Source organism: Mustela nivalis, assembly GCF_964662115.1.
Source record: "Mustela nivalis genome assembly, chromosome: 2".
NCBI lineage: Eukaryota > Metazoa > Chordata > Mammalia > Carnivora > Mustelidae > Mustela > Mustela nivalis.
The window spans coordinates 104074900-104089980 of record NC_139021.1 but is presented as its reverse complement, the minus strand read 5'-3'; the positions used below and the strand labels follow the sequence as shown (position 1 = coordinate 104089980).

The 15081-nt window shown below is 40.0% G+C and overlaps 1 protein-coding gene across 3 annotated transcripts in view; it reads left to right on the top strand.

Moving 5' to 3' along the window:
• Positions 1 to 15081, top strand: part of RYR2 (ryanodine receptor 2) — a 733452-nt gene that overhangs the window by 551425 nt on the left and 166946 nt on the right. For all 3 annotated transcript variants that reach the window (XM_082721308.1, XM_082721309.1, XM_082721307.1), the window contains exons 48-53: positions 1132 to 1252; positions 6364 to 6533; positions 7700 to 7920; positions 9282 to 9372; positions 11481 to 11621; positions 13521 to 13684. In XM_082721308.1, coding sequence (XP_082577434.1) covers positions 1132 to 1252; positions 6364 to 6533; positions 7700 to 7920; positions 9282 to 9372; positions 11481 to 11621; positions 13521 to 13684 — 908 coding nt within the window. The remainder of the gene's footprint in view (positions 1 to 1131; positions 1253 to 6363; positions 6534 to 7699; positions 7921 to 9281; positions 9373 to 11480; positions 11622 to 13520; positions 13685 to 15081) is intronic.

Here is a 15081-nt window from a genome sequence, read left to right as displayed (position 1 = left end):
AGAACAGAGAGGAATCACAGCATGGAGAGATGTTCGAATGTTGGCAAACCTAGAGCCTGATTTTTGTAAAAGCTTAACCTGCCACTAATGAGATTTTCATCCTAGGAAGTGGGAGGAGTAGATTATCAGAACCCGCACGCAGGAGGTGATTGAAGACAAAAAACTTTATTCTGACAGCGTTGGTTCTGTTTCCATTGAAGTGAAAGATCAGAAATTAGCTAATAAATAGTTTTTTATTCTATTAAAGTAGGAGGAAAAAAAAACAAGTGATTCAGTAAGGGACTAACCATTCACTTCCGTGTTTATTCATCTTCTGTAACTATTGGTTGAGGACCTCCTGTGTGTGAGAAATTATCCTTGTGTTTCTCCCCTCATGGGGAAGGAAACAGATACCCTCCCTGGCAATGGGTGCCTGCTGTCTGCTCCAGAACTTGGCAGAGATTCTCGATGGGTCAGATTCATGGTCCTCACAGGTGTTTGGTTAGCCGGTGATGGTCTGAAAACCTGTCATGATCCCTTTTCACCATCCTTCCCCCACCACACACACACAAATATTATACACCTTTCCTTAGGAGAAATGTGTGTGGAATATAAATGGATATACAATGATATTTGCCATTTTTTTTTTTTTTTTTAGATTTTATTTGTTTATTTGACAGAGAGAGAGTACAAGCAGGGGGAGCGGCAGGCAGAGGGAGAGGGAGGAGCAGACTCCCTGCTTAGCAGGAAGCTCGTGTGGGACTTGATCCCGGAACCCCGGGATCATGACCTGAGCCAAAGGCAGACACTTAAAGACTGAACCACCCAGGCGCCCACAATTACATTTTCATCCCCATGTAAGAAAGAGGCTAAATCAGTCATAAATATCATTATATATTCTGGGTCTAAAGATAATTTTTTCTTTGGAATGCATAATTCGGCATATGCTGATGTCAGTAAAGCTGTGGGGAAGTAAATATCTGTCTGTAATGTAAGCCTCAGACAACCATTTCTGCCAGAGGTCTAATATAAAGGTATCTTTAACAGAAAATTATTTTAGACTTGGATTCCTATACTTGAGATTTTCCAGATGGAATTTTAACATTGATTTCACAAAGTTTTTCTAACATTCCTTGATTTTTCTTCCCATAGTTGATTCATGCTGGTAAGGGGGAAGCCATCCGAATTCGGTCCATTTTGAGATCCCTAATTCCGCTGGGAGATTTGGTGGGAGTAATCAGCATTGCTTTTCAGATGCCAACAGTAGCCAAAGGTAAGGCCAACTTCTACTCTTTGTAGTTCAGTGGAGCATGGAGGACATGATGTTTCAAATAATATCCTCAGCATCCACATTCCCCTCCCCTGGCCCCTCCTGACAGCATAGTTACAGGACTTAGGTTTCTTTACAAAGTGCACTAGAAAGTACATTATTTTGATTGAATTAAGAAAAGCTCTATTCCCATATGCTTCTACACATATGGTTACAAATACATCTAAGTGAAAAAAAAGATACTGCTTTTTTATAAAGTGTTTTCTGTTCTCATTGTTTTTAAACAGCTGTTTTCAGTGAGATTTTAATTCTTGTTACGTGACATTTCTGACAGTTTCCCGAGAAGAGGAAATACATACCTCACCCTGTCTTACCCAATTGCTTTCCTGCTGTGTTTGGTTCTCATTCTTCTCTTTCTTGACTGCAATTCTTTTAATCGCCCTTTTATAGTTTTAATTATCATTTTCTTATGATGCTTTTTTCTGCAAAAAAAAGATCATAGCTATTGACTTAGGTTTTAAAAAGTTCCCAGTGTGTTGAAAGAAGGGCTTTTCTTAAGACTAAGGAGACGATTTTATTTTATTTTTTTTTAAAGATTTTATTTATTTATTTGACAGAGAGAGATCACAAGTAGGCAGAGAGGCAGGTAGAGAGAGAGAGAGAGAGAGGAGGAAGCAGGCTCCCTGCTGAGCAGAGAGCCCGATGCGGGACTCGATCCCAGGACCCTGAGATCATGACCTGAGCCGAAGGCAGCGGCTTAACCCACTGAGCCACCCAGGCGCCCCCTAAGGAGACAATTTTAAAAAAATAAGAATTTATACTGTTTTCATCCAGTATTTGTTATCTTTTTAACATTATGTCATTTTGGCTTAGCAACTGCTTGTGATTTGTTTTGTTTGTTTTAAAAGATTTTATTTTATTTATTTATTTTTGAGAGTGGGGGAGGTGGAGAGGGGCAGAGAGAGAATCTCAAGTCAACTCGACACTGACCCTGGAGCCCAGTGCGGGGCTCAATCTCACGACCCGGAGATCACCAGACCCAGAGTCAGATGGTTGGATGCTTAACTGACTGAACTACCCAGGTGCCCTGATTAGGTTTTAACAGTAACTCAAAATAAAGTAGAAGAATAAAGTAACTTAGTAACTCAAAATAAAGAGTTACTAAGTAACTTGAGTTACTTGAGAACATAGTAACTCAAAATAAAGTGGAGAATAAAGTAGTAAGCCGTTCTCCATGTCAATCCCAGCAACAGTGGCCCATCCCCCTACAGCCCAGATTGGGTTGGGGAAGGAGGAGGACTCAGGCAGCACGGAGCGGAGTGCAGATGCTCCACAGTGGGGGGTGACAGAGGGCCTCGGTTGGCACCCACGCCACTCCCCTGCGGCTCCCCAAGCTACAGGAGAAATGGCAGAGGGCACAGGCCTGAGGCCCAGTCTCCTGGTGATGGTTCACACTCTGCCTTCCATAGAAACAAAGATCCGAGAGTTTCTGCTGACACCCAGTGGATAGTTAGATGCCAAATTACACTTGAGTTGCTCTTTTTCCAGCATCAGTTGTGTTCACTTTTCAATTCTTCATTGGACATTGTTGCACATAGCATTTTTACCTAAACTTCTAATTTTAGAAGAAAGTGTGATTAGGTAGAATGCGCATGTTATGCTCCTCTTCTTGCATCAGTTATGAATCCCAGAGAGGATTGTCTCTTACGACCTGAAGTCTAGAAGAAGGGACAACTGTGTCACTGAAGGTGACTTACCCTCCTTGCCAGTCTTCCCGTTATGAGAAAGTAACGTTTCATAGGCGCCCAGCTCACAAACCCAAACCTTCCTTCCAGGCGACATGGGCAGCCACTATAGTTACACATGCGTTATGATGTGAGGGAAAGCTGCAATGAAAAATTGTCTCAAGGGGGTGCCGGGGTGGCTCAGTCAGTTAAGCATCTGCCATCAGCTCAGGTCAGGATCCCAGGGTCTTGGGATTGAGCCCTACATCAGGCTCTCTGCTGAGCGGGAAGCCTGCTGGTCACTCTCCCACTCCCTCTACTTCTGTTCTCTCTCTCACTGTGTCTCTATCAAAAAAATAAATAAAATCCTTAAAAAAAAAAAATTGTCCCATGGCTTGTTGCCTTCTCCCCTTGAGGCAGTTTCTCCTTTTCTTGTACATGCAAGTGATCTTGTGTACTGTTCATTTACTTAAATAAGATGTGTTTTCTTTTCCCTACATTCTGAGCCACAGACCTGACACTGTCAGGACAAAGATAAGAGTAATACAAGTGGTGCCCAGATTAGGGAATAGAGAAGTGCTACATTTTAAGGTAAAATTAGTGATAACGAAGAACCAAGAGATGGGCAATAAGTGAAGCCAGGTGTCCTGTTCAGATTCCCCCAAATCTTACCTGCTTTTACCAGCCTTTAAGATTTTCCAAGTTGGGTGGCGCCTGGGTGGCTCAGTGGGTTAAGCCGCTGCCTTCAGCTCAGGTCATGATCTCAGAGTCCTGGGATCGAGCCCCGCATCGGGCTCTCTGCTCAGCAGGGAGCCTGCTTCCTCCTCTCTCTCTGCCTGCCTCTCTGCCTGCTTGTGATCTCTCTCTGTCAAATAAATAAATAAAATCTTTAAAAAAAAAAAAAAAAGATTTTCCAAGTTGGTTGCTTTCCTCTTCCACTTAGTTGTCCTGTAATTGTATTATTTTGTGATGTTCTTCTTCATAAATAGGAACTGTATTGTCTACCTTGGGATTTAAAGGATTTTTGTGTGCGTGTGAACTATCAAGCCCATGATGAAGGTTGACTCTTAAAACCCAATCCATTGGTTATTATTAAATTTCTACATTTTTCTTCTTACTCCTTTCCTTTTTTGGAAACTGTATGTTTAAATTTTGCCGCGGCATTCATTTAAATCAACTTTAAAAGTGAAATCGGTAGCTTTTTGTATGTTCCAGGGACACGTCCACTGGTTCTTTAAACATCACCACTCCTCAGTGATCATTAGTGTTGTATGTTCTGTATTAAGTAGGTGAAATTTGCCTCTTCCTCCCTTAGTGATAGCTGAAGACTTTCTCAAAATCTTTTATTATGTGTTAGAGCTGTAGTGTGGCCCAGAGTAATAATGCAGGCAGGAGGGGTTCAGAAACCTGAGGGCAAGCACACGGTCTCAAAGTCGATGTTCTGTTCCTGCGGTGCGTGGCCCCGGCGGGTTTGGACAGACTGTCCGAGGCCGTGATTACAGGCAGAGGAATACTGCAGGTACCACAGGCTAAGCCCAGTGCACCTGGCCCTCCTCCTTCCAGTTCATAAGCTCAAAGTCTGATGAGAGGCCATTCCCCAGCTTTTTAGTCTCCAGTGTGTTCAGGAGACAATGAAGATAAAACAGTAGGTGGTAGCAGATGGATGTGTCCTGAGTCCCAGGTCTATGGGCTGTAACGTGCCTGGAAACAAATGTGTGTGCAAAGGAATCTCATTTCAGGATCAGTGGGTGGCTTACCATTTCCGTAGGCACAACTGGATGTGAAAATCCGGGGACCTTTTCAATGTAAATTCCCTAATAATGTGATTTTTAGGAGAATTAAACTAGAAATTCATAAAGATTTTTGATGAAAAAGTGTAGCACACTGATTTCACAGTAAGGATTAAATCAGCTTTGGTTGGGTTTTAAATCTGATTTTCCTTGGTTTAAATCCGACTTTGCCAGTTACTAGGTGTACAACCTTGGGAACATTATTTCACGTCCCTGAAGGTTGGTTTTCATCTTTTAAATGTAACTAAGAACACCAGCCTCACAGTGTGGTTTTGAAAACTGTGTGAGAGCATGTCTGTAACATTCCTAGCAGAGTGCCTGATAACAACACAAACAAGCACTCTTATTTCCATTATTTTAATTATAGGGAGAGAAGTAGTAGGTATATTGGATGTTAATATAATTTACTAAGGGGGCGCCTGGGTGGCTCAGTGGGTTAAGCCGCTGCCTTCGGCTCAGGTCATGATCCCAGGGTCCTGGGATCGAGCCCCGCATCGGGCTCTCTGCTCAGCAGGGAGCCTGCTTCCTCCTCTCTCTCTGCCTGCCTCTCTGCCTGTTTGTGATCTCTCTCTGTCAAATAAATAAATAAAATCTTTAAAAAAAAAAAAATATATAATTTACTAGGGAATGGAAACGACTTCATATTAGCTTTTAATGTAATTTCCCTTAAAATATTATTTCTTGTATCGTTTCATGGTTCAGATACGAAATCCATTTCTTAATAACGAAGGAAAACAAGAATGTTGTCATTTTATTTTCCCAGGATGGTTATGTTGGTGTATCCTCTTACCCGGGTCCTTCTTTACTCCACACTGCCTCAGTATTAAAGATTCCATGATGTCGTTTGTAGAATCTTACAGTGTGTTCTCAATAGCAGAATGTTACTTGGCATCATTAGCACATGGTCAAACAGGAAACAACTCTGCCCTCCAGTACCTTAAATTGGTACATAATCCCCCAGTTCCTCATATCGGTGGTTCCCAACCTGTGCATCTATGGAATTCTAGTAAGAGATTTACTCATTATAAAGGCATCAAATATTGACTACTAATAGAGAAAAATACTATGACTCTCAAATATGTTTCAAATGTCATTAAATGCTATTATGATTAATGAGACATATTTCATTTGAAAGTCAAACTGATTCATAGGGTTGTTTCATCATTTTGCAATTGCCTAAGTCATAAATATGTAAATCAACCATGACTATCACATAGGGATATGTGAGTTTTATTAGTGTTTAAAAGAGGCTCTCATTCTTGAAAACAGTGAAAACTTTACAGTTTAACTTTTTATGGTATATACTGATAGTTTTACAGTATAGATTTTGGATTCCTTCATGTTTCCTTCTCATTATCTAACCTAATGCTATGTCTTTGATGATATATGTGATTAATAAACAGATGCCCAAGTCATATTTGAATGACCTTGAATTTAAATTGCACTGACATAATCCTTCAGGCACTTGCTTGTGGGTAGTAGAAGGACAAAAAAAAAAAAAAACATTCGACTGATAACTTGACTTAAAACTTGAGAAGGCTGGAGAGAAGCTGTTTGTAATCTATCCATTAACAACGACATGTCGCCTTCTCTCTTTTAGATGGGAATGTGGTGGAGCCTGACATGTCTGCAGGGTTTTGCCCAGATCACAAGGCAGCCATGGTTTTGTTCCTTGACAGGGTCTATGGGATTGAGGTTCAAGATTTCCTCCTCCATCTTCTCGAGGTTGGCTTTCTGCCAGATCTCCGGGCTGCTGCTTCTTTAGATACGGTAATGTTCTGAACAGTTGACATCAGCTTTTGACTCTTCATTCTCTGGCTTGTGATAGTCTCCATAGATATGGTCATTCATTTTATTCATGGTCACTAAATATTATTGATTACCTATTACATTTTTAGGGAGGTGGTAGGTAAAGAGAAAATAAAATAGACTATGTCCTAAGGAATTCACTGAATAGTGGAGAAAACTTACAACCTCAGGAATATGATAAGAATTCTGATTGGGTACTACAGAGGACAATAAATGTGAATAACTCTAATTTGGGAAGTCACAGAGGCTCCTTTTAACTTCCAAACTGGCCTAAAGAATTATGCTTCTCAAGGAAAGCAGTTACAGTATTAAGAATGTTTAATGGACATTGTTGAGTTGTGCCAATTACAGTATTATTCTGGTGTCCTTATTTTTAAAGCACAGATAAGGCTGAAATTTCTCCTGTCCATCCAATGGCCACATGGAGAACCTGTCATTACTGGTATTAATATTCTACTGTCTGAAGAATTGTAGAATAAGCTGACACTCTAAATGTTACTTCAGTAGGTATGATAATACCTTTTTAGTCTCGCTCATGGATCTTTTTGATTCTGGAGGAAATCAGATCTTGAGTTGATAATAGCTCTTTCAGGAAAGTCAGGCAAGGAGAATCCTAAAAATAAGCAAAAACTTTTTTTTTTTCCTTTGTTGGGTATGTTCACTTGAAATTCTGAGCCTAACCAGGAGAGCTGATACCATAATAAGACAATCTGCTTTTGGCTATTGATTCTGCTGCACGTGAGCTAAAATATAAATGTAAATAACCTCCATCCCTAAATATCGTTGATTAGTGTCTTCATCTCCCATCCATCCTCCCCTTGGTATCTTATGACAAGGAGGTGAGCCTCTTGGGCTTCTCAAGAAAGGAGCTAGCACTAAAGACTCGAGGAAGGAGCTAGCACTACAGATACCCTTCATCTTTATCTATTGATGAGTGACTGAAAGTTGATTGTTTCTAGGGGTAGAAAATCCTACTAGCCGCACTGAAAGAACCTTGGAGAACATCTCCATTGTTCATGTACTTGTCATTTTCTAGAGAACAAAAGCCCATGTCCATACATGCATCCCTTTAAGAGTTGTCCCCTGCCAAATGCAAATGACTTTTTGCTCTCACGATTCCTTTCCAGGCTGCTCTGAGTGCTACAGACATGGCCTTGGCCCTCAATCGATACCTTTGCACAGCCGTGCTGCCTCTGTTAACAAGATGTGCCCCCCTTTTTGCGGGCACAGAGCACCATGCTTCTCTCATTGACTCCTTACTTCACACTGTGTACAGACTCTCTAAGGGCTGCTCTCTCACCAAAGCTCAGCGGGATTCCATAGAAGTTTGTTTACTCTCTATTTGTGGGTAAGTGGAAGACACCACTCCGTGTCAAGCTGCTGCTTGAAGAGAGAGAGAATGTATGATATGGCCCTTGACAAATGGTTAGGGATTTTGGAAGAAATTTCCGTACCGAAAAGCGAATTCATTTTAGGGAGTGCCCTGTACCCAGGGTTGGAATCAGAGCACCCTTGCTTTGGGTCAAGTGCAGGAGTTTTGCTCCAGCCCTCTCTAGGGTATATGGCAGTTGGACGGAATGCTGGACCCATGTTCTGGATGTTGGTAGGTAGAGGAACTATGTGAGGAGTCCCTGGCCACTTTCGTGTAAGAGTGGAAGATTCTCCCCTTTTGACGATGTGTGAGGATTTTAACTCCTTTTCCAGAAGGGAAAGGAAAAGAGAGACTTATGAAATATAACAGATGACACAGTATAATATTAAAGCATTACTTATTGTGGCGATCATGAAGGCTATTTCCTTCATCCTGGAAAACCACTTCCCATAGGTAGAAGTGTTCAAATATCTGACTCTGAAAGCCAGAACATAACCTTCTCCTGTTGGAGTTCTGACAGCTAAAGTGAAAATTTCTTAAGCCACTGGCTCGGTGATGGTTTCCCTCTAATTTCAAGAGCAGGTGAAGGTGTGTGGCCTAGCGGTGCTCTGGTGAAGAAATGTTTTCACTCACAGCGATGTATGTGGGTTCAGGAACCAGATGGGACTGAGGGAGATGAAAAATTAGGGGTTATGTCTCTAACTCCCCTGGCCCAAAAATTCTGTAAAATGGGCCCAAAATAACTATCTCACAGAGTTTATCTCCTTATTAAATGAGGTGAACTATTCCGGCTGACCTGACACAATAGGGCTGTGTGAGTTTTCTTTCCCTTCCTCCTCCGGCCAAATTTCTGCCTCAGCTTTTTTTCCCTCCCTCCTGTTTTCAACACTCCTTCTTGTATTTGCTTCTAATTCAGTCATGGAAGACCCTTCCTGGCCAGTGGAGTGAGGGAAAAAGCAGTTACTATAATTACTGGAGCAAGGGTCTCAGGAAACAGTAGGGTCTGTGGTGGTGGGTTGTTGGGAAGTGAAGGGAGAAGAGGAAAATCTGTAGCAAATAGGGAGTGGACCTCAGATCTTCAGGATTGAGACAAATTGGAAATGTAACTTTATACAGTTGTGTAGCGGTGGGCTAATCTTTGGTTTGGGGGCACCTAAGTAACCCCTTCTGAAGAGAAGTGTAGGTACAGGTTCTTGGCTTACATAGGCTCATGAATTATTTCCTTAGTTTAGAGACATTTCCCTTCATTATTTTTTGTTTATTGGTTTTGTTTTGGGTTTTTTGTGTTTGTTTTTTTTTACTTCCCTTCGTTATTAAAATAAACTTTGTTCCACCAGCCAACTGAGACCTTCTATGATGCAGCACTTGCTCCGAAGATTAGTATTTGACGTCCCGTTATTAAATGAACATGCAAAGATGCCTCTTAAGGTGAGTAGGGGAAACGTCTGTAGTTACGGGATTACTGGGTCCTCTTGGCTGTTCTCCCCTTCAACACACACCCCTCTTAGAAACACCATGCTTGATTTTCAATGCTGGAAAATTTCTTCCGGTTCTTGAAAGTGGGCATGTAAATTTGAGAGCTGTGCATATCACAATAAAAGAAGTCCTGAAAGATCATAGACGTTCTGAGACTGATTTCCTGTAGGTGAATGGAAATGGAAATCAATGGGGAAAATGAGCCACCAAGAAAACATGAGCCAAAGTATTCTTAAGGGTGGGAAACATGTAGTAGGTATGGCCTGAAATATTAGCAGCCTCTGGGGATAAAGAGCAGGCTGTCTAAACACCCATTTTCTAAGTTGGTGATCACATGGCAGTTTCCAAATATTATGTCATAGGGTTCAAAGATAACCTCTGTCTATGCTGTTCACAGTTTGTCACTGAGTATAGAAGAATTAGACATTTTCTCTGTCCTTCATTATTCTGTTCATGAATGATCGAGTCTCATACTGTCTTACTGACCTGAGAATATTTTTTCCCTCATCTAATATCACAATGCAGATTGAGGATTAAAATATTTGGTGTGTCCTAATACATTTAATAGCATGGTCTGGGGATGGAGGTCATAGAACATGTAATGACTGTTCTACGGGGAGCCTTTCTGCACAGGCATCTGGTAAACCTCATGGCCACCCAGTAACAGTGCTGGCAAAAAGAAGTTTGAGATAAAAAATGAGTCAATTTTTTGAGCTGTTAACTCTCAGCACCCCTAGACATCTGGCAGATATGGTCTTTCTCCCTGAAAAATTCATTTTGGTTTAACAAATTTAGATTAATGAATGAGGCAGAATAAATGATATTCTTACTGAAAATCCCATTTTTACAGTTTTCATCTTCTGGAAGAGCTTTCTCATACAAAATTTTCCTCATACAGATGAACTGGAAGGTACCTGAAAAAAGAGATAGTATTACTTTATGTGATAAATTCTTTCAGGTTGTAGATATTTCCAAGCTAATCCAAACACACTCAATCTCACTGTTTCATCATTTGAGATTTCTAAATCATGTGTATGTGTGCACGTGTGTGTATGTGTGTGGTTTGTAATGGAGAGGAAGACCAATCTGGAAGTATTTCTCTAGTAAGTGATGTAGTTTGTTTTAATAACATCTGTCCTTTTAGATCTGTTTTCCTCCTTCGTGACAGAAAAGAGAGTCCAAAAATGTATAGTTGATGCGTAGAGATCATTTTATTAATTCAAGTGGTCGTGCATGTTTGTTAGTTTAAAGATCAAAAATGAATTGCTGAAGAACTACAAAATTAGAAGATTCTATCCTTGCCTTTAAACTTACAGTGTAGTCCGAAACAAACCAAACGCGCACAGACGAAAATGGAAGATGAACACAGACACTTGGCAAGATAATAAATTGCATAACCACCAAAGAAATATGGGTAAAATAAAATTTAGGTAAAATAAAATAAATATTTTATATTTTATTTATAAAATAAAATATAGGTAAATAACTACCGAAGAAAGATAGGTAAAGACATTACTGAAATGGAGAAGTTTGGCAAGTTTACTGAGAAGTGGAATTTCTGGAGCAAAGCTTAAAGTGTGGTGATTAAGGATTGGCAAAAAGGAAGCAGAACTGCCCAGAGGTAGATTTCCCTTTTAATGTACATTTCAGCTGCTGCGTCATAGAGATACTCTCTTGAGCCTCTGGTTCATCCTGACATCAGTCCTTTCATTAAGCACACGTGCTTATCCAAAGGATCGTGATTCACAAAACCAAGCAAATGATAGCCACAAGTATAGGACCCAGGGATACATCCCTACCAGCCTCATAAAGAATGCTGTCCAAGATGCACGTAGGAGTTACATCGGGCATTGGGTCTTCATACTGTGCTCAGTGTTAAATTTTAAACAGGCATCATATATAAGGTAATAAATAGTGTTCTCCAGAAGAATTTTCACAGGAGATTGAGCAGTTTTGTTTCAGTTGACCTTATTACGTGGCATCTGAATGTCAAATGGAAAATGGGAAAAATGTAAAAGGTATCTTTCACTCATTGCATTTATAATTGTTTTCTCACCTAGCTGCTGACAAATCATTATGAAAGATGCTGGAAGTATTACTGTTTGCCTGGAGGGTGGGGGAACTTTGGAGCTGCCTCTGAAGAAGAGCTTCATTTATCAAGAAAGCTGTTTTGGGGCATCTTTGACGCCCTGTCTCAAAAGGTGATTTAAGATTTTATGGATTTTGTGTGATGCAGTCATTTATAAAAGCTATAAATATTCCTAGTGAAATATTATCTTATTAAAACTTAGTCTTTTCTTTTTTTTTTTCAATGTCTAACAAATGTTGAGAATGCCATTTACATTTGATTTTAGTAATCATTATGGTAACCTGTGCCATTTACATTTGATTTTAGTAATCGTTATGGTAACCTGTTCCTTGTGATCATAACACTTGCCAAACTTAAAATGGCTAAGCATTTCGGGAAATTACGCACGTAATTTGGTTAAGTTTCTGGTGCGTTTCCACTTACCTGGACTCAACCCCTCCCTGGTCACTGGATCTTAAAACCATGAAGAAATCTGATCAAATATAAACAAACGCAATCTCATGGAACTGTAATATTCCAGTGGCCTTAGTGGCTTTTCCTGCTTTGCTGCTATGGAGATTTAAGTCACTCTGTGTTGCTTTCTATATGTGATATCCTATAATAGTTGGCAGATTTATAAGGAATAGTTGATGTATTTTCACAAGGCTGGGGTGGGGATTGTTCTTCAGGGAAAATCAGAAGAGTCTGCTTTGTATGCTTCTGCTTAAATTGTTAATCCCAATCAGTTTGAATTCCTGGATACACAATAGTAGACAAGTTGAGCAAGATACCCAGAAGTTTGCTAAGTCCTAGAGTGAAGTTCACCCGTGATTACAGTTGGAAGCTACGTCTTGATATTTTTTTTTTAAGATTTTATGCATTTATTTGACAGAAATCACAAGTAGATGGAGAGGCAGGCAGAGAGAGAGAGGGAAGCAGGCTCCCTGCTGAGCAGAGAGCCCGACATGGGACTCGATCCCAGGACCCTGAGATCATGACCTGAGCCGAAGGCAGCAGCTTAACCCACTGAGCCACCCAGGTGCCCCCGTCTTGGTATTTTATGTCACTGAATTGCCTTTGGGAACTGAGAGTCCTTTTTAAAATAAAACCTAGAAGGCAGTTTTAGAAGGACTCAGATCATTAATTTAAAACTGAACATTCAAAATGAGGTAATTTTTAAATAATTTTTTATTTAAAAAATCGGAAATATAAATTTAATCAGTTATATAATTAATGTGCAAATAATACTCCCCAGAAATTTTGTTTGTGCATACTCCCAATAGAATTTCTTTCTCAGTTTAGCATTTTATTTTTTAGACCTTCATAATATGATACAGATTGGTTAAAATTTTTTACTCTCCGGAATGTCCCTTTATGTAGTCTTTATAATATGGTGTAGCAATATTCTATAATTATGCAATTGACTGAAATTATGTTTATGTCATCAAGACATGTTATACATTTAGAACATTCAGATTGATTTCATAAAGTATTGGAGAACCACTCTTGGAGAAGCCAAGATTTTCTTCTTAAATGATAATGGCAGTCTGTCTGACTTCAGCCTCTCTCCTGTTTGGTGGGATTTCAGGCTGTATTTCCCATTTGCTAGAGGAAGAATTCTGTAAGGGAGTTAAGTTAGTCTAGGGTCATTCTGATTTTCGCTTAAAATATCTTGCCAGGGACGCCTGGGTTGCTTAGTGGGTTAAGCCTCTGCCTTCAGCTCAGGTCATGACCTCAAGGTCCTAGGATCGGCCCTGCATTGGGCTCTCTGCTCAGCAGGGAGCCTGCTCCCCCCCGCCCCCGCCTGCCTCTCTGCCTACTTGTGATCTCTATCAAATAAATAAATAAAATCTTTTTAAAAAATAAAATAAAATATCTTGCCAGCCACAGCAACCATTTTGATAACTTGTGCTCAATAGTAATACAGAATTTTTTGTGTTCTTTGTTTGTTCTGTTTTGTCTTGTCTTTTGTGTGTGTGTGTGTGTTTTGTTTTTGTTTGTTGGTTTGTTTGGATCCTCTGTTTCTTCCCAGAAATATGAACAAGAACTTTTCAAACTGGCACTGCCTTGCCTGAGTGCAGTTGCGGGAGCTTTGCCCCCAGACTACATGGAGTCAAATTATGTCAGTATGATGGAAAAACAGTCATCAATGGATTCTGAAGGGAACTTTAACCCACAACCTGTTGATACCTCAAAGTATGGACTCTTTCTATTGCAGCAGATTTTTATTGTAAATGATGTGTGAAGTCTGAAATTGAATAAGGTACTAAAGTGAACTTTCTCTAATCCATGCCCCCTTTGAATTGGTATCCTTTTGATAGGGATCCCTTTACTTGACGAAATGATAGTCATAATAATAATGATTACCCAAATATCAGAAGTAGACAAGATGTATCTTGTAGGAGACTCATCAGAACCCAGGTTCTCTGTATATAACCACATGGTAATACCTACAGTGATGAGAATCAAGAAAGCCCATCGGCTCTATCTTGAGTTGAAAATTGACCCTAAATGTTTATTAATAATTGCAGCCAACCTCTGTCTATCATCTCTGACTGGGGGTGATACCAGCATGCAGGACCAATCTGTTCCTGTGAGCTGTGGGACGTCACTCCACCATCACTACATCTCAGCAGAGCCCAGGGGCAGAAGCTGATGTTCAACATCATAAAGCAAAGTATGGGATTCCAGGGAATATCAAATGAGAATATTGGTGGAAAATTGAGCATGCAGTTAGACTGTAGTGCAATACCCTTAGCCACAGATAAAATGTTACTTAACATTATCAACATTTTTACTTGTACTTAGTTGTGTAAATCATTTCGCAAGTGGGATTCTCAGGTGTCTGGGAGTCTCAGCATTTCTGTTGTTACTGTCTTTGAGTAGGACCATGGTTTCCCATTGGGGAGGAAAGCTGACTCTTCATGCTACATTATCTTATCGATAGCATGGTGACCCTGCACCATCAGTGGTTAGCAAGGTAGTCACTTGGTAGCTATGTCCACAGCATCTGAATTTGCTTGGGAGTTCAACTTTTAGGCTTCTGGGCAGCCCCCAGCTGGTTTAGCTTCCATTATAGATCAGAATTTCAACCCGAGTGGTATGCCATTAGTTGGATAATGCCTTACATTTGCATGTTTGGTATTTGATGACAGTCCTGTGAGAAAAGACTCTGCCCCCCCAAGTATTTGGCTTATGTGATTGATCCTTTGTATCTCTTCGATGTAAGTAAATCAGACTATCACATGTTCAGTTCCTACATGGGTAAGTTTGTGGTTTGCTAACATACAGTATAATCCAGGATTTTAAAATAACATCAGAGCATGTCATGGTCTTGGTGTTGATTAATTAACTCTAATTAATTAACAACCATCGGGCATGTGTATTCATTTGCCTAGGCTTGTCTCTTTGGGGAATTCTTACCAGATTAGGTTTACTTACCGATATCAATCATTTCTACATCTTTGTGATTTTTATATATTATTTCTTAAATATGTCTGTGTCCTGTAGTTACTGACTGATAACATTGTTAAGAAAGAACAATAAACCGTATCATTATGCTAGTCTTTTTTTTTTTTAGAATTCAGTTCTCA